Below are 15,670 nucleotides of genomic sequence, written 5' to 3' on the forward strand. Positions count from 1 at the left end.
AAGAAAGTGAAAAGAAAACACATAGAATAGGAAAAATATTTGGAAATCATTTATCTGATGATTGACTTGTATCTAGGATATACAAAGAATGCTCATAAATAATAAAAAGACAAATAATGCAAATTTAAGTGATCTGAATGGATATTTCTCCAAAGATATACAAACGGTCAATAAGCATATGAAAAGATTCTCAACATCATTCACCACCAGGGAAATGCAAAGCAACACACAACAAGATACCTCTTCACACCCACTAGGAGCCAGCAACAGTGGTGGGAAAACATTTTTATTTAAAAGAAACCATGCTTGATAGATGAAGCTCTTTATCAAAAAGGGAAGAATTGAGAATTCTCTGGCCATTGTTCCTAAAAACTATGCATGTTTAAAGTCCTTAAACGTAATAGAAATTATTCTATTTGAGTGTTTTCAAAAACACTCTGAAATCAACAATGATGCATTACATGTAGAAGGATTTTAAAATTATATAGACACTCACCTTCAATCACATTTCTTTCCAATCATGCAAGTAAAATACTGATGATCACCTTTTCACTTTGGATGGATTTCTCCTGAGTAACAGTTGATGCTGCTGCTACTTGGTTGTCTCAGAGTATAATACATGTCTCTTTGTGGGTTTCTTGACATAGCTTGTTCCTCCAAGAATCTTGTTTGTAGTTAGGATAAAATGACAATAAATAAATGGGTAAATACTTAGCTGTTACAATATGAAGGTCTAACCACCTACATTTCCTGTAATATTATCTAAATTCAGAGAATATGTTGTTTCTTCTCAATTATATCTGCTTCCCTATGATAACTGAAAATAAATCAGCAAAGACTCAGAAAATATCCTTCTTGAAAAGATTCACTTGAACATGATTTTAAGAATATAAATTCATAGGGTATTTAAGATGGCATTCTGTTAACCTTTAATTAGCAATATTCACTATAGAATATAATTTCAAATTTCAAAACCAGAATTGAACTATATATGTCTTTCTACCTACCCTAATCATTATGCTTCTAGTTAAATATCTTTCACAAGATACATCTCCAGAGTTTATCTATGGTTTTAATTCTACAATTTAGGCCTAAAGATAGCATGTATCAAAAGCAGGCACCTTTCTTATCTACCCATTGCTTACTTCAATTCCCCATTGACTGCCTTGAAATGTCACTTCCTTAGCTACATTTTTATATTTGGCCTTTCTTCTTTTCTAAATTTCTACTCTATTTTTATACCTACCTTACACCTGGATTTCCCCCATTTCATCACTTATAATTAATACATCAGCACACCTCACCTGAATTTTTGCTAGCACATATTTTCATAATTACTGTTTTCTCTCCAGTAATTTGCTAGTATCTCCTTTCTAAATTTTTCAAGAATCATTTTTACCTTGATCTATAAGGTTCTTCATTTCCACATTACACTGATTAGTATGTGATTTACATCAATTTATCATTGAGTCTTTTTTCCCTACACTTTATTAAGATTACACTAAATCACTTTTCTGTTAAGAGGCTCAATATTAAAAGTAACTATAAGCTTTACTAAAATGTAACTGTTGAAAATACGTTTAACCAAAGTATAACAAAGTTTTAAGAAAAATTAGAAGTGGGGAGAGGCCAAGTTGGCCCTGAGCTCACCATGGGTACACCAAAATTACAATGATTTACAGAGTCACTATTGATGAGAAAGACTGGAATCTAGCAACAAGATCTTCTACAAGTAAAGATATAAAGAAATAACCACAGGGAGATGGGTAGGAGGAGTAGAAACACAGTATAGTCAAGACATATAACTCAGGTAGGCAATCCACAAATGGAGTATAGTTGCACTTGCAGAGGTTATCCCCAAGGAGCAAGTGATCTCAGTTCCCATCAGGCTCCTCAGGCCAGGAGTCCTGCACAAGAAACAAGAGCCCCCAGAATACTTGTCTTTGAAGGCCAGGTGGGGCTTACTTTTAGGAGAGCCACAGGCTGTGGGAAATAGAGACTCCACTCTTAGAGGGCACACAAACAAAATCTCTCATGCTCTGGGGTAGGGAGAAGAAGCAATAATTTGAATGAAGCCTGGGTCAGGTCCACCTGCTGATCTTGTAGAGACTCCAGAGGCAGGAGGCAAATGGAGCTCATCCTGGGGACAGAGACACTGGTGATAGCCATTGGGGGAACTCATTCTACCACAAGTACACTGTTGCTAGCAAGCACCATTTTGGAATCCTTTCCTGTAGCTTATCAGCACCAGGACCCAACCCCATCCACCAGCCTGTCACCAAAACTGGGACCCCTCAGGACAAGCAATGAGCTGGGCAGGGACACAGCCCCACCTACTGGCCACCAGGCTGCCTTAAGACACCAGAAGGCCACAGCATCCCCAGGACACCTGGCCACACACCAGTGCGCCGACACTAGCCATGGGACCAGCCTCACACAACAGTGGGAAGGCACCAGCCCCAGAACCCCCTAGTCCCCTGCCCCACCTACTAGCAGGCCAAAATACCAACTCCAGGATCCGTAGGGATATGGACCCAGAGACTCTGGGACCTGGCTACACCTACCAGTGAGCCAGCACTAGCCACAGGACCACCTGGGTCTCAGCCCCACCCACCAGGAGGCCAACACCGGCTCCAAGACACCTTGTACCCCTAAGCCAATCACACCAGGATCCAGCTCCACTCATCAGTGGGCCAGCACCAGTTTTGGGACACCTTGGAACCCACAGCCAGCCATGTCAGGAACTGATCCACCCACCCATAGGCCATCACTTAATCCAGGAACCCCAACCCCACAACCACCCATCCCCAAACCCAGCTGTACCCACCAGTGAGCCAGTACTAGCCCAAGGATTCCCCAGGCTCCTCAACCATCAACCTTATGACCCATCCCCACCAACCAGTAGTCATTAGCCTTCATACAAGGCAAGACCTGGCAACCAATGAGATGGGGCCAGCCATGTCTACCAGACCACCCACAGTGGTCAGCCTACCACAACAGAAGACTTGTGCCTCCCACAAGTGTTCACCTCTAAATCATATAGCTCTGGTGGCCAAAGGGGGTACCAAAGGGATATAGAGGAGAGCTCCTACAAAAGGCCCCTTTCTCCAAATGTGTGAAACATAACCAACCTACCAGATAAACGAAATAAAAATGTAAATTAGGCAAAATGAGGTGACAGAGGAACATGTTTCAAAGGAAGGAAAAAGATAAAACCTTAGAAGAACTAAGTGAAATGGAGACAGGCAATCTACCTGATAAAGTATTCAAGGAAATGATCATAAAGATGTTCAAAGAACTCAGGAGAAGATGGTATAACACAGTAAGAAGTTAGAAGTTTTTAACAGAGTTAGAAAATATAAAGAAGAACCAAAAAGAGATGAAGAATATAATAAATGTAATGAAAAAATACACTAGAAGGAATCAAAGGTAGATTAGATGATAAAGAAGAAGAAATCAGTGAGCTGGAAGACAGAGTAGTGGAAATCACCCAAGCTGAACAGAAGAAAAGAAAAAAGAATTTTAAGGATCATGTAAGAGACCTCTTAGACAATAATAAGTGTACTAACATTCACATTATAGACACCTCAGAAGGAGGAGAGAGAGAAAGGGTAAGGAACATATTTGAAGACATAATAGGTAAAAACTTCCCTAACATGGGAAAGGAAATAGACATCCAGGTCCAGAAAGTACAGAGTCCCAAACAGGATCAACCCAAAGAGGACCACACCAAGACACACTGTAATTAAAATGGCAAAAATTAAAAATAAAGAAAGAATATTAAAAGCAGCAAGGATAAAGCAAAAAGTTACATAGAAGGAAACTTGCATAAGGCTATCAGCTGGCTTTTCAGCAGAAACTCTGAAGACCATACAGGAGAAGCACAATAAATTTTAATTAATGAAAGGGAAAAATCTACAACCAAGAATACTCTACCCAGCAAGGCTGTTGTTCAGATTTGATGGAGAGATCTAAAGTTTTACAGACAAGCAAAAGTTAATACACCTGAGCACCACCAAACCAACTTCACATGAAATGTTAAAGGCACTTCCTTAAACAAAAAAGAAAAGGCCACAACTGGAAACATGAAAATTACAGAAGGAAGAATCACATTGGTAAAGGTGAATATACTGTAAAGGTAGTAAATCAACCATATATAAAGCTAGTAGGAAGGTTAAAAGATAAAAATAGTAAAATCATCTATATTCACAATAAGTAGTTCAGAGACACAAAATGAAATGATATAAAATATGATGTCAAAAACAGTAATTATGGGGGAAGAGAGTACAAATTCAGGATTTTTAAAAGGTGTTTGTAATTAATTGATCAGCAACTTAAAATAATCATGCTTTTATACATAGATTGCTATATATAAACCTCATGGTAACCACAAATCAAAAATCTGTAGTAGATACACACAAAAAGAGAAGGGGATCCAAACATAACCCTAAACAGAGTCATCAAATCACAAGGAAAGAGAACAAAAAACTACAAAAACAACACAAACACAATTAACAAAATGGCAATAATTACCTGGCAATAATTACTTTAAATGTAAATGGACCTAATGCTCCAATCAAAAGACAGTGTGACTGAATGGATACAAGACCCTTACATGTGCTGCCTACAAGAGACTCACTTTAGATCTAAAGACACACAGACTAAAAGCGAGAGGATAGATAAAGGTATTCCATGCAAATGGAAATCAAAGGAAAGATGGGGTTGCAATACTTATACCAGACAAAACAGATTTTAAAACAGGCTGTACAGGAGACAAAGAAGGATCTTACATAAAAATCAAGGGATCAATCCAAGAAAAAGATATAACAATTATAAATATATAGGCACCCAACATAAGAGCACCTAAATACATAAAGCAAATATTAATAGACATAAAAAGAGAAATTGACAGTAATACAATAATAGTGGGGGACTTTAACACCCCACTTACATCAATAGACAGATCATCCAGACAGAAAATCAATAAGGAAACACTGACCTTAAATGGTACATTAGAGCAGACAAACTTAGTAGATACATATGGAACATTCCATCCAAAAGTAGCAGAACACACAGTATTTTGAAGTGCACATAGAACATTCTCCATGATAGATCACAGGCTAGGCCACAAAACAAATCTCAATAAATTTAAGAAAACTGAAATCATATCAAGCATCTACTGAGCACAACACTGCAGGGGTAGAAATCAACTACAAGGAAAAAACTGCAAAAAGCACAAACTTACAGAGGCTAAACAATATGCTACTAAACAACCAATGAATCACTGAAGAAATAAAAGAAGAAATAAAAATACCTGGAGACAAATGGAAATGAAAACACAATGATCCAAAATCTATGGGATGCAATGAAAGCAATTCTAAGAGGGAAGTTTTTATGATAAAAGCCTACCTCAGAAAACAAGAAAAATCTCAAACAAACAACCTAACTTTTCACCTAAGAGAGCTAGAAAAAGAAGAACAAACAAAACCAATTAGAAGAAGGAAAGAAATATTACATTGGCCAAAAAGTTCGTTCAGGGTAAGATAGTATGGAAAAACCCAAACAAACTTTTTGGTCAATTCAATAATAAGTACCAGAGCAGAAATAAATGAAATACAGACCCAAAAATATAAATAAATAAAAACCAATGAAACTAAAAACTGGTTCTTTGAAAAGATAAAATTGATAAATCTTTAGCCAAACTCATCAAAAAAAAAGAGAGAGGGCTCAAATCGATAAAATCAGAAATGAAAAAGGGGAAGTTATAATTGACACCACAGAAACACAATGGATCCTAAGAGTTTACTATGAACAATTATGTACCTGTAAAATGGACAACACAGACAAAAAAGACAAATTCCTAGAAATGTACAATCTCCCAAGACTTAATCAGGAAGAAATAGATAATATGAACAAACTCATTACCAGTAATGAAATTGAATCAGTAATAAAAATACTATCAACAAACAAAAGTCCAGGACCAGATGGCTGCACAGGTGAATTCTACCAAACATTTAGAGAAGAGTTAACACCTGTCCTTTCCAAACTATTCCAAAAATTTGCAGAAGAAAGAATGTTTCCAAACTCATTCTATTAGGTCAGCATCACAGTGATACCAAAACCAGATGAAAATATCACCCCAAAACAAGAGAATTGCAGGCCAATATTGTTGGTGAACATAGATGCAAAAGTCCTAAATAAAATATTAGCAAACCAAGCCCAACAATACATTAAAAGGATCATAACACTATGATCAAGTGGGATTTATCCCAGGGATGAAAGGATGTTGCAGTATCTGCAAATCAATCAGTGTGATACACCGCATTAATAAATTTAAGATTAAAAATCAGACAGTCACCTCAATAGATATAGAAAAGCTTTTGACAAAATTTAACATCCATTTATGATAAAAAAAAAAACTCTCAACAAAGTGTGTACAGAGGGAACATACTGCAACATAGTAAATGTCACATATGGTAGCCAACAGCTAACATCATACTCAATGGTGAAAAACTGAAACCATTTCCTCTAAGATCAGGAAGAAGATGAGGATGTCCACTCTTGCCACTTTATTCAACATATTATTGGCAATCCTAGCCATAGCAATTAGACAAGAAAAAGAGATAAAAGGAATCCAAATTGGAAAGGAAGAAGTAAACTATCAATGTTTGCAGATAACATGATAACTATACATTAGAAAATCTTCAAGACAACATCAAAAAAACTACTAGAGTTAATCAAAGAATTTGGTAAAGTTGCAGGGTACAAAATTAATATACAGGAATCTGTTGCATTTCTATATACTACAATGAACTATCAGAAAGAGAATTTAAGGAAATAATCCCTTTTACCATCACATCAAAAAGAATAAAATACCTAGGGATAAATCTATCTAAGGAGGTAAAAGACCAGTACTCATAAAACTGTAAGACACTGATGAAAGCAAATGAAGATGACACAAATAGATAGAAAGATATACTGTGATCATGGATTGGAAGAAGAGACACTGGTAAAATTACGATATTATCCAAGGCAATCTACATGTTCAATGCAACCCCTATCAAAATATCACTGGCTTTTCTCACAGAACTAGAAAAATTTCAAAATTTGTATAAAATACAAATGATTCCAAACAGCCAAAACAATCTTGAGAAGAAACAACAAAGTATCATGCTCCCTGATTTCAAACTATTACAAAGCTACATTCATCAAAACAATATAGTATAGGCACAAAAACAGATACAAATATCAATGGAATAGAGAGCCCAGAAATAAACCCAAATTTATATGGGCAATTTATTTATGACAAAGGAGGCAAGAATACACAATGAGAAATACACAATGAGCCTCTTCAACAAATGGTGTTTGGAAAACTGGACAGCTACATGCAAAAGAATCAAACTGGACTACTCTCATGCCATGCACAAAAATAAATTCAAAATGGATTAAAGACTTAAGTATAAGATCTGAAACCACAAAACTTCTAGAAGAAATACGCAGTATGCTCTTTGATGTCAGTCTTCGTAATACGTTTTTGGATATGTCTCTTTGGGCAAGGGACACAAAAGCAAAAATAAACAAATGGGACTATATCAAACTAAAAAGCTTTTGCATGATGAAGGAAGCTATCAACAAAATGAAAGGATACCTGCTGAACTGGAGAAGATATTTGCAAACAATATATCTGATAAGGGGTTAACATACCAAATATACAAAGAACTCATTCAACTCAACATAAAAAAAAACCCAATTAAAAAATGGGCAAAGGTTCTGAATAGACATTTTTTCAAAGAAGACATACAGATAGTCAACATGCACATGAGAAATGCTCTACAGCACTAATCATTAGGGAAATGCAAATCAAAACCACAATGAGGTACCACTTCACACCTGTCAGAATGGCTATTATCAAAAAATCAACAAATAACAAACGTTAGCAAGGATGTAGAGGAAGGGGACTGCTTGTGCACTGTTGGTGGGAATGTAAACTGGTGCAGCTAGTGTTGAAGAAAGTATGGTGATTCCTCAAAAAATTAAAAATAGACCTACCATATGATCCAGCAGTACCACTCCAGGTATTTACCTGAAGAAAACAAACACATTAACTTGTAAATATACATGCACCCCTATGTTCATAGCAACATTATTTACAATAGCCAAGATACGGAAGCAACATGAGTACACATCAATAGGTGAATGGTTAAAAAAGCTGTGGTCTATATACGTACAATGGAATGTTACTCAACCATATAAATAGAATGAAATCTTTCCATTGCAACAACAGGGGTGAACCTAGAAGGTATCATGCCAAGTGAAATAAGTCAGACAGAGAAAGACATACCATATGATTTCACTTGTACATAGAATCTAAAAAGTAAAACAAATGAACAAACATAAAAAACATAAACAGAGTTATAGATACAGGGAACAAACAGGGGTTTGCCAGAGGGGAGAGGGGTCAGGGGAGAAATAGGTGAGGGAGATTAAGAGGTACAAACTTCCAGTTGCAAAATAAATGAGTCACAGGTATGAAATGTATAGTTGAGGTATATAGGACTACATAATATCTTTTCTGTATGGTGACATAGCATAACTAGATCATGGTGATCATTTTGAAATATATAGAAATATGCAGTCACTATGTTGTATAATAGGAACTAAAATAGTGTTGTAAGTCAATTACATTCAAAAACAAACAAACTCAGAAAAAGAGATCAGATTTGTAGTTACCAGAGGCAGGGATGTGGAGGATGTATAGGGGGAATTGGAGAAGGGCAGTCAAAAGGTCAAACTTCCAGTTATAAGATAAATAAGTACTAAGGATATAATGTACAACATGATAAATGTAATTAATACTTGTGTATGTTATATTTACAATACATGAAAGTTGTCAAGAGAGTAAATCTAAGAGTTCTAATCACAAGGAAAAATTTTCTTCCTATTTCTTTAATCTTGTATCTATATGAGATTATGGATGTTCACTAAGCCTACTGTGGTAATCATTTCATGAGGTAGGTAAGACAATCATTATACTATATACCTTAAACTTGTACGGTGCTGTATGTCAATTATATGAAAGAAAAAAATAGAAGTGTTATGGGGATCGTTTTCTTAGCTGAGGGAACACTGCACCCTTCAACATGGAAGAAGAAATTAAACATAAGTGGCTTGGGATTAAAGAGACAATGACTCAACAGTCATGAGTTCACTAGGAAGAACATCGAAAAAATATACAAGTCTCACTTTAAAGAATAAACACAAGGACTTCCCTGTTGGCGCAGTGGTTAAGAATCCACCTGCCAATGCAGGGGACACAGGTTCGAGCCCTGGTCCAGGAAGATCCCACATGCCCCAGAGCAACTAAGCCCATGTGCCACAACTACTGAAGCCCGCGTGCTTAGGGCCCATGCTCCACAACAAGAGAAGCCATGGAAATGAGAAGCCCGTGCACCGCAACAAAGAGTAGCCCCTGCTTGCCACAGCCAGAGGAAGCCCACGCACAGCAACGAAGACCCAATGCAGCCAAAAATAAATAAATTAATTTTTGAAAAAAGAAGAATAAACACAGGTAACAAGGTAACAGCAAAATATTTGGAACACATAACAGAAAGGAAGTTTGATATCCTTGATACACAAAGAAGTCTTACAGATCCAAAAGAAGACTATGAAAAACAGGAAAAGGATAATAGGAAAAGAGATACAACTGGTTAATACTTATTCAATCTTCCAAGTACTGAAAGGAATATAAGTCTAAATACTAGGTTTTTATTCTCAGACTAAGGTAAGAAAAATTGAAAGTCATAATCCTGAAGTTTCTTCCAGTTCCTACTGCTGGAAAATAAATTGCCCCCAAATTTGGCAACTTAAAACAATTTAATTCTGTTTAGAGATTCTGTGGGTCAGGGATTCAGAAAAGGCACAGTGGGGCAGTTTGTTTCTGCTCTGTGATATCTGTGGCCTCAGATAACAAGACTCAGGAACTGGAGATGACTGGACAGCGGGGTGGCAGGAGTCACTTGGAGGTGTCTTCACTCGTGGCTGGTTGTTGATGCTGGCTGTCACCTAGGAACTCATCTGGGGCTATGGGCCAGAACACCCCCCTGTCTCCTCTCCATGTGGCCTGGCATGTAGCCCTCACCTTTATTACACAGTGGTGTCCCAGGCCTCCAAAGACAAGGGTACAAAGGGAAGCAGGTGGAAGCTTATCACCTTTGTGACCCAGCCTCCAGATTCACATAGTATCAAATCCACTGAAGTCACAAACCTGCCCAGATTCACCAGGAGGAAACAAACCCCATCTTTCAATGGGAGGAATATCAAAGTCATATTGTACAAAGACCGTATGAGAGGGGAGATTTTGTTGTGGCCATTCTCAGAAGATACAGTCTGCCACAGAAAAACTGTAGGAAAATGCATACTCTCATAGAATGCTAAATGTGAATGGGTATCTTTCTGAAGGCTACACTGACAATGTAAACCAGAGGTGTTATAAACGCTCTAATCCTTACATGAAGAAAATAAGATTTTTTTCTCTAAATCAAATCATGTTCTACTTGGGGAATAGACAGACCCATTTCACTTCTCATATACATCAATTAATAATCTTCTAAATATGAATAAAATTTTATAGCACCTTATTTAATGCAGATGTTTTCCTGGAGTGTGTTTCACTGAGTGAATTCAAGACATGAGTCGCACATTCATTCAACAAATAATTACTGAGTTCCTACTAAGTGCCGGGAGTTCTGCTAGATGCTGATTAACATGAACACCATTCCTGCTCTCATGGGTTTAAAATCTACTGGAGAGGTGGATACGAAATAATTATATAATTATAATTAGAGTCTGTGAGAAATGCTTTTAAATAATGTATAGGAAACTATGAAAGTATTTTCAGGTAGAATTATAGTAGGAATCAAGAACTTGAGATTTTAAATTGAGACCTGAAGAATTACTAGAAGTTTACTATTTAGGGGGTGGTGGAAAGATTTCTAGGCAGTGGGGAGAATTTATGTAAAAGCCATGAAGCAGGAAACAGTTTGGCATACTGGGCAAACATAAAGAAGGCAAATGCTTTCCCAACGTACTTATTGAGTGAGCGGGACAAAGGCCCAGGAAGACACCAGAGAGGTAAACAGGACCCAGACAAACCCATGGCCCTATGTCCTCATCAAAGATTTTATGCTTTATTATTTGTACATTGAACACTCGTGGAAGGTTTTAAAGCAAGAGCACAACATTGTCTCTCTTTTTTTTTTTTTTCAAAACATTGTTCTGACTTTTCTCTAAAGGATGGAGACAGTGGGAGCAGAGGAGGAGACTAGTTACAAGTCCATTGCAGAGATGCAGGCGAGAGGTGAGTATGACTTAGACTAGTGTGTTGGCAATGAAGATGAGCTCACTTGGTAGGGAAATAAAGTAGGTTGGGTGTTCAAAACCCAAAACTAGAAATCTATACCACTCATCGTCGTATAAATGGATAAAATCTTTCTATAATACAACTTGACAATATTTTGAAAGCTTTAAAATATTAATATTCCCTTTAACCCAACAATTTCACCTCTAGACATTTATAATAAGGAATAATCACAGATATGAGCAAAGAGTTAGCTCAAGGGATATTTAGAGCAACAATGTTATAAACTAAGATTGAAAATCATCAAAAGACTGGTGGTTGCTCAGGTCCTGGATTCTAAATATGATTTTCTTATAAAAGGAATTCGGGATCCTTAAAGAAAAGACTGATTCTGGGTACGGGGCAGAGAAAACACAAGATGAACATGGAGCAAACAGTAAGAAAGGATGAGAGATTATCAAAATGCAAAAGGATAAGGGATTATCAAAGGGCCAAAGGAGCCAATCTGAAAGATCTCCCAATGGCCAAAGCTGGAACATTGTGACTAGAAAAATTAATAATAGAGTAATAGATTATAAGCCAAAGTATAAAATAAATATGACAAGTTCCCACTAATATAAATATATGATTAATAAATATAGAAGGAAAAACAGAAATCTTTCCTTCAGAAGAAGTCTAAAATATTTATGCAGATAACACTGTTAAGGAGACAGACCTCACCCTTCCTAACCCTTCTACTTATGCACCCCACCTTTACTCCTCCCAACCCTCACTCAGTGTGTGATGGACTTAGTGACCTGCTTCTGATGACTAGAGAATGGAAACAGGAAGGAAAGGTAACTTTACAGTGGAAAACCTGGTAAACCCCACCTTGGCTAGGCTATCAAGTTTAACGTTGCCAGTGATAAGGCAGGTTGATACCATGTATTCTCAATAGGATGTGAAAAAAAGGGTACTTCACTTCTGTGGTATTCTTCCCCAAACCCATAATCCCTGTCTAATCATGAGAAGAAAAAAAAAACAATCAAACAAACCCAAACTGAGAAACATTTACAAAATATCTGACCAGTACTTCCCAAAATTGTCTAGATGGTGAAAAACAAGGAAAGAGACTAAGGAGATTATTCAGTACAATGTGGTCTCCTGGACTGGATCCTAGAATAGAAAAAGGGTATTAGTGGAAACACTAGTGAAATCCTAATGAAGTCTGGAATTTAGTTAATAGTAGCATACAAACGTTAGTTTCTGAGTTTTGACAAATCTACCATGGTTACATAAGATGTTAACAATAGGGAAAGCTGGGTGAGGGTAGATGGGAACTCTCTGTACTATCTTTGCAACTTTTCTATAAATCTAAAATTATTCTAAAATAAGTTTATTTAAAAAAATAATCTTACAGTATGGTTTAGGAACAGGAATAACACTCCTGAAACAATTACAGAACTACCAGAGGAGGAGCAGAGTTCCCCTTGCTGGTGATTTCCCACCCACATTGGTTTGCTGCCAGCATCTTTATGCTGCTTTCTTATATATGCTCGCCTTGTGGTTATAATTTTCTTTTGAGACACTGGGAATTCCTGTAATTAAAAAAATGATTCTGTGGAATTCAATTTTTTACAAGACTCTTGGTTAAAAATTGTGGTATAATCATAAAATGGAATACAGATGTAAACATTAAAAATACTGCTATAAAATAACATACTATACTGATATTGTAAAAGTTTTACATACATTATTAAGATGAGGTTCCCCTGTTGATGTTCCCATAGTATTCCATACCTCTCTGTCATAGAAATTACTGCAATTGGAATTAAGTCTTTTTGCTCTTAACTCTGTAACTGATCTTTTGATTCTCTGAGCATATGAAGGCCTTTTCCATTTAGGACCTGTGCACTTGTCCTTTTGTTTTCTTTTATCTGAATGAGTGTCTCCAAAATTTTCACATGGTCAGACTCTTCTTGTTTGAAGTGTCAGCTCAAACCTCACCTTTCTAGAGAGATTTTCAAGCCCACGTTATCAAAATAATATTGGCTACCCCCATCACTCTTTCTCAGATCACTCTGCTTTATTAATCTTCACAAACATCTGGCACCATCCTAAATTATAGGTTTATTTGTTTCTTTGTGTATTGTCTGTCTACTCCTTCTAGAATACAACTCTGAGAGAATGGACTTTGCCTATCTCCTAGCCACTCCACACTCAGTGCCCGATCCAGGGCTGCATGCAAAAGGATGCCTGGTAAGTGCCTGTGGCAAAGATGCACAAGTGGGTCTTGGCTGGATACACAAATTTAGAACCCAGCCCACAGCGGTGATGGCTGAAACCAGGAGAAAGGATGTTATCACCTAGGTGAAGAATGCAGGAAGCAGAGGGCTGAAAACTGAGCCTGGGAAGCGGTCATCAAGAAGCACAAAGTGGGGACTTCCCTGGTGGTGCAGTGGTTAAGAATCTGCCTGCCAATGCAGGGGACACGGGTTCGAGCCCTGGTCTGGGAAGATCCCACATGCTGCAGAACAAGTAAGCCCATGCACCACAAATACTGATCCTGTGCTCTGGAGCCCATGAGCCACAACTACTGAGCCCACATGCCACAACTACTGAAGCCCAGGTGCCTAGAGCCCGTGCTCCACAACAAGAGAAGCCACCGCAATGAGAAGCCCACACCACAACGAAGAGTAGCCCCTGCTCGCTGCAACTAGAGAAAAGCCTGTGTGCAGCAACAAAGACCCAATGCAGCCAAAAACAAATTAATTAATTAAATTTTTTTTTTAAAAAAGAAGCACAAAGTGGAGGTTGAAGAGTTAGTGGAGGGCTTCCCTGGTGGCGCATGGTTGAGAATCTGCCTGCTAATGCAGGGCACATGGGTTCGAGCCCTGGTCTGGGAAGATCCCACATGCGGTGGAGCAACTAGGCCCGTGAGCCACAACTACTGAGCCTGTACGTCCGGAGCCTGTGCTCCGCAAGAAGAGAGGCCGCAATAGTGAGGGGCCTGCGCACCGCGATGAAGAGTGGCCCCCGCTTGCCACAATTAGAGAAAGCCTTCGCACAGAAATGAAGACCCAACACAGCAAAATTAAATAAATTAATTAATAAACTCCTACCCCAACATCCAAAAAAAAAAAACAAAAAACAGTTAGTGGAGAATACAGAGAAGAGGGGATCGAAAGGGAGAATAAGGTCCAAGGGGCCAAGAGAGGAGTTCACTTGAAGAAGGAGGTGCAGGTTACCAATGGCAATCCTGAATATGGGGTCAAGAAAAGTTATTACTTTTTAAATAATCCACAGGGCAAGATTGCTGCCATATCATTACACCCTCACTGTAGCAAGGATTAAACAAATCCATGAAGAAACAGCAAAACAGGTTATAGAAGTTTTTAATATATTATAAATGATTTACACTGAACAAATGAATGGTGCCCTCTGAGTTGTGGGGTCATGATTAAATCTTTTTCTACATTTTTATATATTCTGCTTGTTCCAAATTTCCCAAAACACGCATGAATTACTTTTATAAAATCTTTATGTATTTGGCATGCTTGTCCAATTAGTAAAAATATAGATAGACACCTATGAGGCCGTGTATATTGTACCAGGCTGTCACCTTTTCATTGTTCAGTATTAAATGAACAGAAAGCCCAATGACACTAACATTATCTGTAGACGTTTTGTGACAGACTAAAACATCCTGTTTCCTCTAAACTTTACACCACCAACCGCACCACGCTCTGACCACTTTATTCCAAAAGAATTTGTGTTAATAGATTAACATTCAAAATGCTGATTTCCACAGGATTGCCAGGTATTAGATAAGGCAGCTTTCACTATAATTCACTTAGATACACAGTAGCTAAAACAAGCGTAAATAAAGCTTTTAGACGATGCCATGAAGTGAGAAAATTTCCTACGAATAAAAAAAATATAATAACAAAAAAGTAGGACAGAGGATTGTTATTTTAGTAGAGAAGTAAAGCAATAGGGTTTTGGCAAGAGGGCCTAGAAGCAAGGCACAAGTGTTAACGCCCAGGACCTATGTGGGATCATCCTAGCTACTTATTCTATTTGATTACACACTCCTACTTCCCTACACACTGCAGAAGTGGCAACTGTCAGAACTCATGTCTTATCTTGGGTTTGATCAGGTCTTCAATGCTTTTTAATTTATGTTTTAAAATATAAAATAAACCTCGGAAACTTGAAGGATCTTCTCATGTTCTAGGATATTTTTAGTTAGTTTTTTTAAAGCCCTCTACAGAGAAATTCTTTCACATATGAAACTGCACTGCGAAGAAGGGGAAAAGAAAGCGAATTCAAGGC

The 15,670-nt window shown here is 37.5% G+C and overlaps 1 protein-coding gene across 1 annotated transcript in view; it reads right to left on the reverse strand.

Annotated features, from left to right (window-relative positions):
- Window positions 1-544: 544 nt before the first annotated feature.
- TRIM36 (tripartite motif containing 36) overlaps window positions 545-15,670 on the reverse strand; it is a 321,254-nt gene continuing 306,128 nt past the window's right edge. The window contains exons 11-12 of the mRNA XM_073802412.1: window positions 8,050-8,083; window positions 545-664 (exon numbers count right to left, since the gene is read on the reverse strand). Of these exons, the coding sequence (XP_073658513.1) occupies window position 664; window positions 8,050-8,083 (35 nt within the window). The 3' untranslated portion in view covers window positions 545-663. The remainder of the gene's footprint in view (window positions 665-8,049; window positions 8,084-15,670) is intronic.

This window comes from Tursiops truncatus, chromosome 3 (genome assembly GCF_011762595.2).
Source record: "Tursiops truncatus isolate mTurTru1 chromosome 3, mTurTru1.mat.Y, whole genome shotgun sequence".
In the NCBI taxonomy this organism is placed as follows: Eukaryota; Metazoa; Chordata; class Mammalia; order Artiodactyla; family Delphinidae; genus Tursiops; species Tursiops truncatus.